Source organism: Mchenga conophoros, linkage group LG6 (assembly GCF_057382185.1).
Source record: "Mchenga conophoros isolate Kocher_MC1m ecotype Shallow Benthic linkage group LG6, M_conophoros_male_GT1.1, whole genome shotgun sequence".
NCBI classification, from domain to species: Eukaryota; Metazoa; Chordata; class Actinopteri; order Cichliformes; family Cichlidae; genus Mchenga; species Mchenga conophoros.
The window spans coordinates 18,882,991-18,901,548 of record NC_140531.1 but is presented as its reverse complement, the minus strand read 5'-3'; the positions used below and the strand labels follow the sequence as shown (position 1 = coordinate 18,901,548).

The window sequence follows — 18,558 nt, the reverse complement described above, 5'->3', positions numbered from 1 at the left end:
AGAGAGTCAGGGAGAAAAATATTACTTTTACCATCTGATCATCTAATTTTATAAGTTTGAACAAATATGGTTGTTAAAAGCAGGCCACTTGACCTCAGCAGTGTTTCCTATGTTTACTCTTTGGGCTTCGATTTCAACATCTTGCTCAAGGGCATTTGGAAATTTGCAGGACAACTGCTAACCTGCTCTGCCAATTTACTCACAGCTGCTCTAAACATACAATTTGACCATAAAATATGGTATTTGTATTATACTCAGCTCTATAAAAGGAGTATATTGTATGCACATTACACTATTTATAGTATACTTACACTTTAATTACCCAAACCTGTAATAACTAAAGCACTTTTGTACTTTTGCTGCTAGTTAGAAGTCAAGCTGTCTCTCTAAGTCTTAACAATCATTATTAGATACAACATTGCAATAATTTAATCTAATATGGTAATCTGACATTTAATAGGAAAACTAATTGTTGAACTAATTAGTATTACAATATTGGTATAAACATAACCCTTCAACTTGCTGAGTGGTTTTTATAAAAAACAAAAATTCATGCGCATGCACGTTTCTCCAAAAAAACAGAAAACTAAACAAAACAAAAAATCTCAGTTTGTGTGGGAAGGAAAACAAAGATGGCAGTCTACACACCTGACAGGTTTAATATGAACATTATTTTGAATTTACAGTGCAAAGAAACAATAACGTGATAGTAAAATAAAAGATAAAGATTAAAGATGTGTCCATGCTCTCCTTGTGCATGAATATGTTAAGTTCAACGTTATATTTTTAGAGCTGCGTCCACACAGGAAACAATTTGCAGTGATGTGGTGACCACAGACAGAAGAAAGTGAATGATATTTGGCAACTCCAAGCCACGACGGGCAAAATAACTGCTAGCGATGTAAAGCAGGTCCCGAGATAAATGTTTCTCAACTTCAAGCCGGTACAGGGTTACCTAGGCAACCAGATCCTGAAATGCCAGCTAATTACCTCCTGTCAGCGTCACAGTCATGTGTAACAAGCGCATTGCTTCAATGTGCGGACGTAGCTGTAGCTGCCTGACAGCACATCTCAGGTGATGTTACACAGTAGCATGGATGTCATGAAGTAAATGGTATTATAATGTTACTTTACATAGGAAGTAACTCAATACTATAAAAAGAGAGAAGTAATGTGTGTGGTGAACCCAACACTAATCTCTCCAGCAATAGTTCCCTCTCCTTAGATTGAAGCAAACTGATCAAACATACTCGTTTGAATGTTTATATATCTCAGTATGAGTGTCAGATACATAAGAACATAAACCCTATGACATCAAACAAGCACAGTTAGTCAGCAGCTTGCACATGTTATTGTGGATCAGATTCACTCAATATTTAGTACTCTACTGCTTTGCTACGTGCTGTTCCTGCAATTGGCTTACTGTAAGCAGCGGGCATGTTGACGCGAGGGCGGACCACTTTGGCCATCCGGGCAGCACATCAACAAGTTCAAAACAAAGGATTTCGGTTTCAAGTCAGGCACGATCAAATTGGGCCAAAGTTTACTGAGCTTCAAAAGTCTTCTTAAATTGGCCAATGTACGGAAAATGTGCATACACTCCTTGTTTTAGTGAAGGGGTACTTCAACTACATAACTCTTCCAAATTCTTTTGCAGCTTTACGGGTGAGTTTTTTTCTCCCCCACATCCGCATGTTCTTACCGGGTGTTACACAGTCTGGCAAGCGTATTAAAATAGTGCGTGCCGTCACTGCCGCTGTGAATTGCAAAAGAAAAAAGCGGAAATCCTGCTTACCCACTACCTTACTGAGGGGATAACAAGAAGCTTTTGTAGGCATACTCCGACAATGCCTGATCCCTTTGAGTTAAGCGGAAAGCTACTAATGGCAAGTTGGTCAATCTGGACACGCTCTGCTTCTTCAACATTTTTAAAAATGTGTAAAACCCCCACAAAAAACGTAGTCCCGATGTTCACCTAAAAAATCTAGCTGTAAGTTTTTTTGCTTTCACCGAGTCCTTGTTTACCTTGCCCCCCACCCTAAATTTCTCCATTACACACGACAACGACAACAACAGGAGACGTACGATTAAAAATCTCGACGTGAACATTTTCCATGACATTACTTTGTAGGTGCTGTCACTGTGTTTTGCATTGCTAATCTTAAAATTAAGCTACGTAAACCCATTATCTGAGCGGGTGCTGCAAACATAAAGTGGAATTTAGCATGACTTCACTGAATGCACAAACTTTTTGCTTTTGCTTGTACTGTATATCCTTTATATTCACTACATATTTATTACATTGTTAAGGTAACACAGAAGCTCAGTCTAGATGGTTTACAAATGAAATATGACAGTCATTAGTTATTAGTTTGATAAGCACAAATCTGATCAGAGCGCCAAGCAAAATATTTACCTTACTTACAGTGTGAGTGACAGCTGACGGCCACCGTCTCATATGAGTGTTGGAAAAAAAAATACACCAGTATGCAATTTGTTAGAAAACCAGTTTGATCTAGCCAGCAGCTTCTTTCTACAAATACAGTGTGTGCTGTCTGATGTTCAGGCTGATGGACGGGACCTCCTGACAGGCGGCCAACAATACTGCTAACCCACAGGGAACCTGCATTCACAGCACACTGCAATGTTCCTCACTCACACCTTTTTCCAACGGGCTTCTAAGAATCTCAGCGGTTACATCATGATATTCACTGAACCATGGCAACTCAACAGAAAAGCCAGTATGCATTCCCAGTGTGCAACAATGCAATGCTAAGAGAATAACAGCTTGTCATGACTCTGCTATGCTGGCTAGAGTGGCCTGTACGATGAATCAGATTAATGTGATATATTTCAGGTACAGGTGACGGCCGGAGGCAAACAAACTTAGTGTATGGAGGATTCTGATACATACAGAAGAGAACTTTTCTTTTCATTTTAGCTAAACTGGATCTAAAACAGTTCAGGTCCAGCTGTGGTATAAGCAGCACTATGCTGGTACAGACTTCTTTGACACATACCTACAGAAAGCGAGAGCAAGCTGCCAGCCCGGCATGAGTTACAGCTACAGACATGAAAACACAGATTTATATTTGTGGAAAATTATCATTTTGACTTATATGGTAAAGCATTTTTTCACATGATAACAGAAAATTAAATTTCTATAAACACCACAAAAAATACCACAGTGCAGTTTGTTAGACACGACTATAGAGCATCTGCTGCTTTCTTGCATTAGACATGGTGAAGTAATTCAAGTCTTTTGGCACATCGCATGTGCCTAATACTAAATACCAGTGAGTTCAGATTGCTGACGCACATTATGGAGGTACTCGGTAAACAGCCACCAGATACAAGTGGACCAGGAGAATTTTAGGGTGTGGGGAAAATCCACCTGAAGATTTATTCTCACTCTGACATGGTGACAAAAGCATTTGCCACCTTGGAAGCACAGAATGGTTTTAATGTATTCCAGGCATTTCTGACTCCAGCACCTGGGTTAATATAGTGCATGATCTTGGCTATATGTATATAAACCCTTGCAGCACAGTGCTGTGAAAGACATATCGCCCTTTTCCTGATTTCGTATCACTGAACTCACCGTTCCGAAAAAACCAAAACAAATGTGATTATTCACAGTTAATGAATATATTTCACATAGGGCAAGGCTTGGATAGCTTTTTTCAATTAATAAATGAAATTATCATCATTTACAAACGCGATTTTCTTATAATAAAATCTGTTTGATGATCTGAAACATGTAAGAATAACAAATATCCCCCCAAAAGAATCAGGAAGGGGGCAAATACTTTTTCTGCTCATTCATAGGACGCATGGCTGTCTCTGTTTCTATGTTTGCATGTCAAACTAAACTTTTATGTAACGCGTAAAAGGATCTTGTGATGACAGGAGTCAGACACTGATTAATGTTATACTAAAGGTCACAGAAGCCAAAAACGTCGTCACCTTTTTTTTATCCAAATACTTGGAAGCATCACATGCGACATGCTCATATCTTATAATTTGCAGTTTTTCCACTTCCCGCATCCAATTCTACGCACTTTTGATTTATCACTATGTAAAGAGAAAAACTGGGATAAATAGTAGCATGTTTAAAAAAAGGCTAATGTTAAATAGTATAGTAGTGATTTTTGGCCAACGAGTGAAGTTCAATTGAACGCAGTTCTACTCTAAACTCCGAGTTAAAGCAAAACCTCAACAACAGACACAGCTGCAGTCTTGCTATTCCAGGACGGCACTTAACACCAAGAGGTTTCCAGTTTCAGCTTCTTGTGACAGGCTGCTCTGCACGCCAAACAAACGCTGCCACCGGGCTCAGGCTACAGGTTCTTTGGTTAACACCACATTGCATATGTATACAGGAGTCATGAACTATTTACCACTAAAAGAGCCCCTCCTTCATATTTCACTCCATAAGGTATCTTTTAATGTCATGCAGGCATCTAGCAGTGAAGTGTGTGGCTGTGTGTGTTACATGATTTTACACCAGTCATAAGCATCATGCAGACAATACTGTGATGCTAATAAAGTCATAAAACTGAAAGAGTGGCTGGCCACATTTTTCAGAGTAAATGAGCCTGGTTTTTAAACTCTTTTGAAAAACAAGATTCACAAATAACACTTTAAACATAAATCACACATAGCCATCGATAATGGTTTTTTTTTTTTTTATAATTTACACCAGACACACTCACCTGCTGAGGCCCTTCATGCTTTCAGAGAGGCTGACGTCGTGAGGGTCGACGTGGGAGGCAGTGTCTGAGGTGGCTTGGTGAGACATGGGTGTAGTTTCCATTGCTTCTGCGCTGGGGGTCCTTAGCTCTGAGGTCAGGGGCAAAACTATTGGTATGGAGAAAGGTTTTGCGTGGTAGGGCGCCCTGGAAGAGAGGCTGGGTTGGGGGACCACTTGAGTCATGCTGTCAATTTTCCCTTTCCTCACCTGTGTCACAGAGAAAGGTGAGAGGTCTCGTGAGGGGAAATTTGAGATAGCACGGGAGGCAACTGATACACTGCCGATAACATTTCTGTACAATCAAACACACAGAAATGCACACGTGAGTTAGGGAAAAAAGGAGCTATCTTATAAACCTTACCGTGCTGACTCTGAGAGGGTACAAACAGCGTGAGCCGTCAACTGTTGTATAGGAAAAGAATCTTAACCTAATTACAGCCACATTCTGAGAACTACCCTTTTTCATTTCCGAGTCACGACCAGCTAAACCAAGGAGAAACGTGCCGAAGAGCTTTCTTCTCGCTCATGTGGAGAGCACTCGCTGCTCACGCACACTGAAGCTGAATAGCTGGCTGTGGGGAGCATCAAATGGGTCTGACACTAGCTTAACTATCGATAATGGCCAGAAATATCCAACACTAAAATGGGCTTGTCTTTAGATGAGCATGTGCAGGCTGAATTAAAAGGCTTTTTCGTCTTTGTACCAATTATCAGAGGAACATTTCCATTTTGGGGTTTAACTTAATGGGCTGTACAATAATCTATGGATGCAGCAACCCATTTAGACATTTAGTCACTGATGCACTTAATGGGCAGATCATTGGGAACATTATTAGTCGAACAAACTTCTTTAGCTAGACCTGGTATGGATTTTGCCCCTCAGAGCTTTGTGATTGATTCAGCTAAATCGGTCGTTCACAGGAAAACTGCAGGGGAGGAAAAGGGGGAAAATAAATGTGGACATCAGCTTATTTTTAGCAAAGGATTGAAGCATGTTGCATCACACTCTGGGGGGACGTCATGGTGAGAGATGGTAGAAATGGGTGTTGTGTTAATGGACTTCAGTGTTTGGTAAAGGTAAGATGTTACCATAGCCTGGTTTCTCTATATTACTGTATTTCCTTACGTTCTGTGTTTTGATGTTCTACTTTTGTATTTTCCTTTTTTTGAATAAAAAGATATCTTTAGTGTTTATTTTTAATGTTTCTTTTACTACTAAACAACATCCAATTGGATAAATGAACACATAAATACATTTCTCCAGTCTCTAATAAAACAACTTTGTGTTCAAAAACAAAAAGTCATCCTGCTCACAGTCCATCACAATTCACAAGTTACTGCCCATAAAATCATAAACGTGACTCGACCTTGAGCACAATTTTGATGAAGACAGGTAACCATTGTGTGATAATTTCACTAAAATCTGACCAGCAGCCAATGATTCGTGTGAATTGAGGATGGACAAACAACTTACTGCCATGGCATGAGTTCATCAATTCTTCAGTTTTGGATTAGCTAAAAATTTAAACTGAATCGTGCTAGAAGCTTGTTGGTGACTAAATAGCAGCCACTAGTTATTAGGGGAAAATGCATATTCCACTACTGCTTAGAGAGCAGTTGTGGAAGTTGGCTGTTGCTGTAAAATTGACTCCTTGTGAATGCTTTGGCTGCTACAGGATTGCAGCGGCAGACTGTGGTTTGCACGGAAGCGACTGACTCTTCTGCAAACAGTTGTGCCATTAGAAACGTGTTGTTTATGGTACAACTTTTACTGTGAAAAGTGAGCAATCTCTGTTTGTTTTTTAGATTTTTTCTATTGCTCAATAAGTAGTTTGTGAGTGTTCCTTCCATGCAAACTCCAGTCAACAGCTACACTTTGCTTGTGTTGTAGAGAGGATTTTGGTGCAGCACCCTTTTTGAAATCAGTTTCACCTGGCGACAGCCTAGCAACTTCCAACTAGTCAGAGAATGTCCATTTGTGGCCAGGGGTTGCAGACTGGCCTGTAGGCCTGTGTGACTGCGGTTTTAGCCAGAAGATAACATGAAATCATGTTATATCTCTCAATAAAGGCACAGCCATACAAATCAAACAGAGGGCTAAACACCCGGTTTTGGTTTTGGCCTACGCATTTAGAACAAAAATCAGGAGCGAAAGAGACCAAAAATTCCTGACAAACCTAAATGAGGATATGACCTGGTTTCTAAATCATGGATTAACTTATAATTTGTGAGTAAAATCTCAAAAGACTTCAAACAAAGCCAAATGAAATATTTAGAACTCTGTGTTTTCTCTCTCTGAACCTGCTACAATAAAAAAGGAAGCTGTGGCTGGCCACAAAACAAGTACTCACTGAACTCTGTTTACTTGATGGTGCAACGTGATCCATACCTGTTCTTGCTTGCACAATTGCCACAGTCTTTTCTTATGAATGTTTTAAATGGTGGGTCTTGATATAAACATTTGAGCTTTAAAAGAAGAAAAGCGGGCATCTGCCAATTAAAAAAAAAAGCACTCAAGCGTTTCTGTGATTTTCCACGGTGACAGTTTTGTTTTTTCAGCAAGAGGGAATAACTAATACTCTGCCAGTAACAGCTGTTTGTTTTACAGTCCAAAGATCATGTGTGAGTATAAATGTGTTGGTCAAACAAAACACAAGTTTCAAGTTTAAAAGAGGTGTATGATAAATCTAGAAGATACAACAAACAGATTAAAGGCTCTCCAATTTAAGTAAGTGGGTGTGTTTTTCTTTTACTGTTAGACATAACCTGAGGCTAATAAAAAGTATTTTATAGACTGACAAGACTTTGTCCTTAGAGGACTTCAGAAACCTGGTGTAGCTCTGGTAGAAATGTGTGAGTGGAGATCATTTAAAAAACAAACACTTAATATGTTTTCTTAAGCAGTAAAGAAGCCAAACCCCTCCTAAGCTTAGCTTTATGGGGAAAGTGAGTTTTTACTGGAGGCTCTGGGAAACAATAGCAATAAAAGTTAATATTTAAAGTGACCATGAATCGCTTGATAAATTCTTAAGGTCAGTCTTTTATCTGTGAACACCATTTTAATTTTGAGAGGAAGTTAAGACTTCCAGGAATGGGATATTGTGAGCTTTTGTAATGAGACTCAGCAGCTGGACGTTCAGGTTGATGGGTTTAGTGGTTCATTGGCTCCTAAGCAAAAGACGTCACTAGTTTGCTGCTGATGGTCGAACATTTAAGTCGAACATGCTGTTGCTCTTAGCAACCATCAATGGGAAAGCTATACAGCTTTTTTTAGTTGTGTAAAGTATCTAAGTGCATTTATTTGAGTGCAAATTTGAGGCCCGTATTCTACTGGAGAATTGTCTTTATGAAACTCTACTTCTACTGCACTAGACTTCAGAGAAAATATTTGACTTTTTTCTTCCATTATCTATTACTTTGTATTTTAAAACTTCATAGAAACATAAAAAGTAGATGAAAAAAATAAATAAAACAAGCCAACAGTACAAACAAGTGCAGCTGATTGCTTTGTTTACACAAAACTGTATTTTGAGATTACTTCATTTGTCTTTTGGGCAACTGTATGAACATTTCATCATTATACCCTCTTGAATGTGAGGGCTTCCCTGTTGACCTTCCTTTTTAGTAATAAGCACTAGTTGCATTCTTATACAGAGTACTCAGATATTACTTCAGACAAAAACAGTAAAATGATTACCTGAATACTTTGAGTTAAGCACAAATTAAAACAGTTAATCTTGTGGACGCCATGCATCTGTAAATTATTACTGTGCTGCATTTTACAACAGAACCAATTGTTGATCTTTATTAATGATAATCAGGGTTGCCAAGCCTGCGTGCAAAAATCAGGCCAAATGCCATTCAAAACAAGACCAAGCGAGCCCAGTGTTCAGACGCGGAGAATGCCAGAGACTGCTTTAGCACGTACGCATGTGTGCTCGGGTTGATTACTGGCATGTGATTATTTGACTTGATGTAATTTTTCACACAATAACACGTCTTAATAAAAGTCACATACAGATGTAAACTGGATGAAGCCAATTTTGAACAAAGTTTTTATAAAAACTTTATCTAAACACTAGCTAAATTCTTTTGTCACATTTGTTATAATAAAACTTTAAAGCAGCAGAAACCTGAAAAGCAATGAGCGAACGTTAACCTTCACTGGAAGTGTATTTCATTTGTCGCTTAGCTGTACACTGACACGCACAGACTGTGAAGCCAGAGACGAAGGTTGAAGTGAAACGTTTAAAAATACTCTTCAGTTTTCTACACAACCTCTGCTAGAAAGCAAAAAATTCTTTGCAGGGCACAAATGAAAGCAAAACGTCCTTCATCGGCAGATGTTTTTACCCTTCTGAGCTTAACTTGCTATCAGTCAGCATTTCTTTTATCTCACAGTGACACAAGCTTGGATATGATAAACACATTTATGGCTTCAGAGCTTTGTTTAAACTACGCTCAAAACAAACAGCAAGATCATTTTAATGCGTCTCAAAGCTGAAACCAACCTTAAGAAAATTACTCTCATTGAACTGCATATGTGATAAAATACTAAATAATAATAATTTATCATTCAATTCAACTGACTAAAGGAGAAATTTATACTTTACAAATACATCTTTCCAATAAATGATTCCTGAGCAGTTTGTAAAACATGTGCACAGACAGGAATTCTCCTGTCTGTGCCTATTTCAGTGTCGGGCCTCATCTGTAGTAAGACAGCATACCAAAGCCACTGTTTTTCTCTCTCTGCAAATAACTATGCCGTTGTTTCCTGTAGCAAATTGTCTTTATCAAATCATGTCACGTGACCAAGCAGAGGGGTTTAGGCATCGCAGGCAGTCTGAGAGATAACTTCAGGGTAATCAGCACTAAGGCAATACAGCAGATAAGAAGCCCTATAAATGTATATATGAAATATGAAATAAAATGTAATAAACTAGGAGGCCAAAACAACAGTGCAATTATTCATGCTGACACGTGGTTGTCTCTTGTACCTTCTTTTTTCTTGTTTTTGCATTTGGAGCGTTGGTGCAGGATTTCTTCGGAAGATCTGCATTTCCTGTTTGGTTTAGGTGGCCAATCTTGAAAAGGTGTACACACAGATAACAGCAGACAATGAGATTTATAGTACATAGTAAAATTATCTGAATAACTTTAGAAGGTATGTATGAATGTAAACCACAGAAATAGCATTGCATTCATCAAGAAAGGTGTAAACACTTCAAAAAGCTGTTTTGAAACAACAGAATTTAAACAAAAAAAAGACAACTGAGTCACTAAAATAATTTTACGCTGCATCATAAAACTCCAGTGGGTGGTACTGTGAGCAGTGAAGATCTACAGCTGTTAATGTTTTAGAAGAATAAATGTTAATGCTTTTTAAATTTAGGTTGAACTTGGTCACCTGATAAGTTATCAGCAACAAAACGCAAACTACTAAAAAGGTCATCGTCTGCTTCACTGAGTGACAGGAAAAAACAATACATGTGGTATTGCATGTGGTATACGCTAGTCACTACACAATAACCCACACAGACGCACACAAATATAGCATTACAAAACAGCTTTTCCAAAACATGCTCATGTTGTGTTAATTGCGTCACACAGATTATAGTGCTGTTGTAAAAGCGACTATGTAAGGGAATTTAAAAGGTTCTTGGAAGGCAGATCTGGGAATGCCAGGCATAAACGAGAACACACACAAACACACACTTCACACTGGACAGATTTCTTCTTTCATAACAGGTATGAATACATGCATAAACAAAGACACAAACACACAGGCTTTACTTTCATCCTAGTAAGTGGGGTTATTGTCTTTGCATCGAGATGGCTGGATGAATTCTTTGTGTCTGCATCTGCCACTTGAGTCTCCTGGTACAAGAAAGAGGACAAAGGAGAGTCACATCTGTAATACACATCTTACATACAGCCAATTAACAAAAGAGGTAACGTCTCATCTTTAATAAAGGCCAGGAAGCTTTTTCTCCAGTCCTTATGCATGGAATAAGAATCTCATATATATAGTAGATGTGAAATATGTCAGGGTAGGTGGGTTCTGCTGTTGTGTTTTATTCTAATAGCTCCTATCAACACAGCTGAGCACAGATTTAAACAGCATGACAGTCTGCCTCCTCAAACACACACGATCACTAAAAACTGCCGTGCACACGTGCTGGCGGTCTGCATTTTACAACTGGAAGTAAAGGCAAACCACCGATCATGTGTGCTATGTTCACAGGCATTGCAAGGAAGGTCAGGAGGTATGATGCCTCTGCAGGTCACGTGTGTGTGTGTGTGTGTGTGTGTGTGTGTGTGTGTGTGTGTGTGTGTGTGTGTGTGTGTGTGTTAGTGTGTTAGTGTTTTTGTGTATATGTGCATGTTTGTATGTTAGACAATCTTTTCTGGGTGAGGGATTTCCTACTGCTCATCAGTGTCTCAAGTGTCAATGCCCTTACAGGAATTCACAACACAGCACAGGTGCTTGTGATCGGATGATGATATCACAAAAAAAGGACACGTCTTTAAAGTCTTTGCAGATTTAATTTTAGTGTTACAAGTAATCTGGACCTTTGGAATTTATTAAGTTGAATTTGATCAGGTCATTTGTAATGTTTGCTTTTTCATGACGTCACATAGGTCACAGAAGAAGAGGCTAAAGGTCAAAACAAGAGAGAGATCCCACCATCAGTAGCTGCTCATCAGATGGCCAGTGTCACGTTTCACACGCCCGACACAGGCATTAATCAACAATCGAGACACTGTTGATGTCTGCACACTGAGATAAAAAAAAAAAGGCTGGTCTCTAAATTCTGCTAATCATGAGATAGTGGTAAATGAAGCTGTTCTCAGTAAATATTCGGTAGGCTTCTCTACGCCACTCAAATATTAATTGGATCTTTAAACAATTAAATAATTAATAAAACATGTTAATGTTTTTATTAATTTGTTTGTTTACTGTTTTCATATGCAGTCTCTTTGGGTGAAAATTGATTCATTCTATACTGAGTTACAGTTTATAGTGACTTTTATGGTGACAGACATATGATTAAGATAATACTGTTACACAACATAAATGCTGGGCAATGCTTTGACACGTAGCTAAAAATACAGCTTTTTTCCCCTTTAGCTCACGAAATTTATACACAATGACACTTAATTTTGGACACCTGGAATATCTAAATTATTATACATTAATAATTTATAAATATGTCAACAACATGTTTAAAGGAAGGAGGAGGTAGAGATTTGATAGGGTGCTCTTGTCCAATATTTTCATGTGTGTGAGGGTGCACGGGCATGTTGGTATGGGTATGTATATCTGTAGGTTGTGTTTCCTTTGAGGTGTTACTGGGGTTATTGAAAAGGTGTATATGTGTGTATGTGTATGTATGTATGGATAGATAGAAAGATAGATATACATATAATTAATAAAAAAAAAATACATGTAAAATATAATGTAATTGTAAGGAGGTATTTCTGTAGTCTATTGATTACTTGATAGTGGAAAGGGGGTGGGGTTAAATAAGCTGATGCTTCTTCCTGCTCCTTTTTGAACATGAAAGTTATTTGTGGTTGTGGTTGCTCGTTTTCCTTTCGTTTTGCTTTGTTTGTTTGTCTCTTTTGAATTCTATGTTGTTGTACTTTTTCAACATGTTCAAAAGAAAGATTCAATCAATCAATTAAAAAAAGCTAAAAATTACATTGTTGTTTATTAGGCAAATACCAAACTGAATTCATGTTTTTATACTCAAAGTTAGGGCCAGCCAACAGTACGGTAATTACATTTTAGCTTTAAAAATATAATTTCGACTAAACAGCTTGCATATGCTGGCGGATTAACCATTACAGGAACATAAAAATTATGTGGTAATTATGTGTATCTCATAAAAGAAATGAAATGGTGATGAAAATAAACCTGAATATAAACTGGCAAACCAAACCAGCTGATCAATAGACATCAGTCATCAAAGCAGACAACAGACAAAAACAACCAAGGACTGAAAACAGCCACCTGTTGATATAAGATCAATAATTCAATCATTTTTACCTTGACATTACACAAGGCTGCTTGTGTAAGCCATCAATCATCCAGGTGACTGGGCAGAAGATGATGTCATAGATGAAGTCACACTGTTTAAAGTGCATGGGCACGACATGTGAATCATTAAGTTGTCTTACCAAACTGCAAAGCATTGCCCCGACCATCAACACTCATTTATTTCATGTAAACAGTGATCTGTTTCACATAAACACTACTTTCCGGTGCTTCTGTGAGTATACCGCACCTCGGCAATGATAGGCGATGCCTCTTCTTTTGCGTAGTCTTCTCTGTCTGTGTTGGTCTCAAAGATATTGTTGTAGTTCTGGATAAGTTTGGCCATGATCTTGTTACAGATGTTCTGGTCCTTAAGTGCTTCAAATCCAGGAGCCACGCTAAAATAAAATAAAATAAAGTAAAAGCAAAAAGATGACATTTAATTGAAATTCTTTAAAGGGAAAGGTCATTCAAATGAGCACCAAATAAATATCCATAAACACTAATGTGAGCACTTTAATAGGAACTACATTCAATGGCCAGTATGTTAGGTACACCTGTTCAACTCCTTATTAACACAAATATGTAATTAGCCAATTGCATGGCAGCAACTAAATGGTCAAGATGAAGTACTAAAGTTCAAATCACAAGGGCAAGAAAGCTGATTTAAGTGACTGATTGTTGGTGTCAGATGGACTTGTCTGAGTATTTCAGAAACTGCAGGGATTTTCAAGCACAACGGGTGAAAATGTTGTGTTGAATGCCTCAAGCTAACTCAAATAAACACTCATTACAACCAAGGTATGCTGAAGAGCATCCCCTGAACCCTGCATATTAGCTAAGAATGGGAAATGTAGGCTACAGTTGAGGTTAATCAAAATTCAAGCAGAAGACTCTTTAAACATTTCCTGGTCTGATGAAATTTGATTTCTGCTGCAACACTCTGATGCCAGGGTCAGAATTAAGCATAAACAAAATAAGAACGTGGATCCATCCTGGTGTTGGTGTTACGATATGGTCTTTGCACACATAACATCCCGTTATGACCCAAGTGTACCTGTCTTCTGATTGCTGTTTCCAGCAGGACAGGATGCCATGTCACAAAGTTCACCTCATCTCAAACTGGTTTCTTGAAGCAGCGGTTTCAGTGAGTTCACTGTACTCAAAAAGCCTCCACAGTCACCAGATCTCATTCTATTGAGCACCTTTGCTCATATAGCAAAAAGGTGGTCCGACCCAGGATTAATGGGAAGCATTAATGTTTATATTATGCCCTGTTCATGGATTTCTGTAAAGTAATAAGGAATTATGTGTAGTTTGGTAGAAAAAAAGTGTCACTTTCATTAAATTTAAGAAGAAATCAGACATCTGTAGATCTAAAGCTAACACCAAAACAACATAACTTGAATTCATGGGTGGACTAGCCCTTTGAAACTGACTATAGCAGCAGCAATAAAAGCAACAATCTGTATGGAACAAATGCAACTAAGCTGTAATCTTGATACTGAAATAGAAAGTAAGTCCCCAAGTTGTCAGACTGAATCCAGCTTCTATAACAAGTTTGTATGATACTGCCGAACAGCTGTGTGAGATGTACACCGGGCTGTGGGCCTATCTGTAGGTCTAATTATATAACCTTTACACAGTCTGAAGAGAACAGACTGTACAGTATGAAATAGTATCCATTACAGTGTCTCTTATATCAGTTTCCACAGGAATCCCGGCCTTAATTAACCAATTTATCGCTGGAGATTCCCACTGGCTATCAGTCTAGACAACACTACAGTTACATGGTATGGTCTTGTCTTGGTCTTGGTATGGTATGGTCTTTGCACACATTGAGTGAGTTATTATCAACCATCCCATTATGACCCGAGTGTATCGGTCTTCTGTTTGCTTTTTTCAGCAGGACAGGATGCCATGTCACAAAGACTGGTTTCTTGAATCAGCGGGTTCAATGAGTCATTATACTCAAAAGGCCTGCACAGTCACCAGGTCTCAATCTATACAGCACCTTCGGGATGTGAAGACTGGGAGATTCACAACATGGATATGCAGCTCATATAGCACAAAGGGGGTCCAGCCTACTACTAGCAAATACTATTTATTACTAACTAGTATAGCTTACTAACATTAAAACTGGCCACCGAGTAAGCCTATCAGAAAATTTAAAACTTGAGCTCAGAAGCCTGAGACACGGCCACATACTGTATAATTTATTTCTGAACATTTTCACATCTGCAAACAGGGTACCAAGCTGAACTTGTGCTTTGTATTTTAAATGCACAGGTAAATCAAACTGATTAGCTTTCTGAGTGACCTTTGTTAAGTCAGTTAATTGAAAAAAAACAAAACAAAAAAAACTACTGACTGCCTTTAAAATTTGTGGTAACTTATATTTAATTTCTAATCATTCACTCTTCTGCTACCTCTGCTACTTCCTCACCCTTTATTTTTAGCACTTTATTCTTCAAAACATGAAATTTTTATGCTCTCCTGACAATCTGCTTCTCTACTCACTCAGTAAACTACAGCATCACCTTCTGGCCAAACACTGGATTTTACACTGGATGCCTTTTCTGACGCAACCTTTCCATTTATCCAGGATTGAGGGCGGCACTAGGAGTCTATGTCTTGAATCAGGGATTTTTCACGTGTAATGCAATGTGACAGAGGCAGAGCCCTTGTTTATTAATCAGACTACAAAACTGGGGAATCAACACTGATTTATTTCATGTAAACAGTGAAATTACATGAAAACTCTGTATGAAAAGGCATTTATACAAAAATACACAACAGAAAACATAGAATCAGCTTAAAAAAGCATTTTTTTAATGGAAATTCAAAGTATAAATTTGAATGTAAAATTCTCACATTTTTATAAATGAGGCACCAGGTACAGTGGGTGTAGTGGTTAGCACTGTGCTGGCTAACAGGAGGAGGTTGTGAGTTCAAATCCACAAGGCAAGCGAGGCCTTTGTGGATTGAATAAGCGGAAGAAAACTGATGGATGGCCAGAAGGCTGTGACTATAGCTTTCAGCAAGAAGAAATGCCCTCTTACATGGAGTGATATGGTGCACAGGTGTGTATTTGGACTGTTTAACCACATCTAATCTAAAGAAATGTTTCACTCACTGGAACACGCTGGGTCCAAACACAGTAGCGAGGTTGAGGGCAGTCATGCGGTTGTCCTTGTGGCTGCTCTCCACAAGGGTGAGGAAATGGCAGAGGTAGTGCAGGAGACTGTAGTGGACATCTGGAAGCTGCAGGAGAAGGTGTCTCACGTCTGCCCAGGTGTCATCATCACCACCACGCTCTACAGATACAAAAGGGGTTTTTTTAATTCAATGTGTGTAGTTTATGAAATCCCTGGCAAACAACCTTTAGTGGAAAGATTAGTAATGCACTTGTGCTTCAAGTTTTTCATTAACAAGGACATTCTGCTTTGGTCTGTTTACACAGAATTAATTAACAAAAATTCAAGTAAAATTCCAAGTATAATGAATACTATTACAGCCTATCTCCAGAAGGGAGTAACAGCTCAATCCATCATCCCTCTATAATATCTAATCTTGGGTTATGGTGACTTCTAATACCTGAGCATTACTGCCTCAAAATATGTTGATGCTATTACTGGGGGTACATAATTGGGTCAGAGGTGGATAAACGGATACGACTGCTGATCCCAAATGACTTAGTGACGCAAACGTTGTGAGTGTGCACTGTAGGTCTATGTGAATGTGCATGCATGCGTACGAATGTGGGTATGTGGGTACATCTGTCTCAGTTTGGAGACGGGCAGTAATCACCCAGAGCTTTCACGGCTGCTCTTGTGACAGCTGAGTAAAGTTCAGATTCTGTGTGTGTGTGTCCACCTGTATGTTTATTATGGATGTATTTTAGGGCAAAAAAAAGGTTGTGCTTTAACAGATGTGTACACTGCACATAAACAGAGGAAACAGGACACAGGTGCACAATACAAGAGAAAGTAACACCATGCATGAAGGTATACTAGAAATTAAAGATACTAATTTAAATGAGAATAAAAATGTATTAGTTGTTGTTATTTATGTAGTGTTTAAGATCTTGACTTAACCAAAATAGGGTCTGGTGTTTCTACAGAAAGAGCTGATTAGAGTATACATCTCGTGTTGCATGCATATGTACATACAAAATGTAACCATATACACTAGGTTATCATATACTTTTCTGTGAGGTCTGAATTTCTCCTTCAGCAGAATTAGAAAAACTTTCAGTTGTTGCAAAAACATTATAATATAATATTTTTAGCAGCTCTGGGAAAATATAGTAGAGACATAGCAAAAGTATTATAGACAAATATGTGATGAAATATAGCTCAATGGTACAAAGTTATTTAACTTAACTATACACAAAGAAGAGACAACAAAAGCGTTGACGACTGCCATTAAACACTGATAATCAAAATCATTTATTTTTCTTTTAATTTGAAATAAAAAAGATTAATACCAGTCTTAAGTTCTTTGATTTAAATCTGATAGCAATAGCAACTTTTTTTAATACTTCTAAAAGTTTTGTCATGTTAAAATGTGTAATGCAGAAAATCCTGGCATTCAGAAAGATTTAATAACCAACTGCTTGGGATTTTCTCTGGATAAAATAATGAAACACGCCTGGTAGAAACAAAACAGTTGAACAAAAACCAGCAAAATAATCTTATTCTCCAGTTATCGTCAGGAGCAGCGTCACTACTCAGGCTGACATTCATGGGGTCTATGAAAGCAAAGGGAATGCAGCAGATAAAGTATACACCACTCCCATCAAACGGATTAAACCTAGCACTGAAGCTGGGAGCGATCGCAGATGCTTTTCTTGCTAAATGACTCACTTTACCTTTTATGACCTCAAAGGTTTATTACCAGAAAAATCTGGCCCATCACCCTTCATATTACCACCCTCTCTCACAACCAAACGCAGTATATAAATGCTCCGCCTGCTGTAGACGACTGCGCGGCTAATCGTAAAATTCACCAGCTAAAGATAGTCTTGCTGATCATCCAGTCAGTCATGACCCAGATCTACATTACACTGGAGAGGTGTATCCAATAATATCGACATGATCACATTTTGCCAGTCAAAAAAACAAAAACACTGACCCACACATGTTGCAGGATAATTTTTATACACTGCCTATAAAAAAAATAGCACAAAAGGTAGGACTACATGTTGGTGATTTACCTTGGTAGTGCTGTATTAGTGCCTGCTGGACTGTCATGACTACCAGACCCCCGGGGAGATCTCTCAGGTACTGTTTGAGCAAGCTGGCAACAGTACAGGAATCAGATTCAGAGAGCAGGTTCACATCACCACCACCCTCCAAATGCTGCTTCAGGGTCTCCACAGCACGGACGTTTCCATTTACCCTGAACAGACCTTCCTGATGCAGTGCTGGAGGAGTTAAGAGACAAAAAATATTACAAATAAAGAAATCCTCACTTACAAGGTCTTGAATGATCAGTCCCCATCTTATCTTATGACCTCAAAGTATCATATCACCCTAATTGAGCACTGTGCTTCCTGAGCCTGATTCTGCCAGAGGTTTTTTCCTGTTAAAAGGGAGTTTTTCCTTCCCACTGTTGCCAAGTGCTTGCTTAAAAGGGGCAGTCTGATTGTTGGGGTTTTCTCTCGTAATATTATAGGATTTTTACCTTAAAATATAAGGGGGCTTGAGGTGACTGATGTTGTGATTTGGTGCTATCCAAATAAAACTAAACTAAATCA

General features: G+C 38.4%; 1 protein-coding gene across 5 annotated transcripts in view; it reads right to left on the bottom strand.

Annotated features, from left to right (window-relative positions):
• Positions 1-18,558, bottom strand: part of fam13a (family with sequence similarity 13 member A) — a 49,529-nt gene that overhangs the window by 24,407 nt on the left and 6,564 nt on the right. For 4 of the 5 annotated variants that reach the window (XM_085276610.1, XM_085276614.1, XM_085276613.1 and 1 more), the window contains exons 3-8: positions 18,016-18,225; positions 15,934-16,114; positions 13,048-13,195; positions 10,541-10,633; positions 9,754-9,840; positions 4,716-4,960 (exon numbers count right to left, since the gene is read on the bottom strand). In XM_085276610.1, the coding sequence (XP_085132736.1) occupies positions 4,716-4,960; positions 9,754-9,840; positions 10,541-10,633; positions 13,048-13,195; positions 15,934-16,114; positions 18,016-18,225 (964 nt within the window). The remainder of the gene's footprint in view (positions 1-4,715; positions 4,961-9,753; positions 9,841-10,540; positions 10,634-13,047; positions 13,196-15,933; positions 16,115-18,015; positions 18,226-18,558) is intronic. The other variant, XM_085276611.1, reaches the window with a different exon arrangement.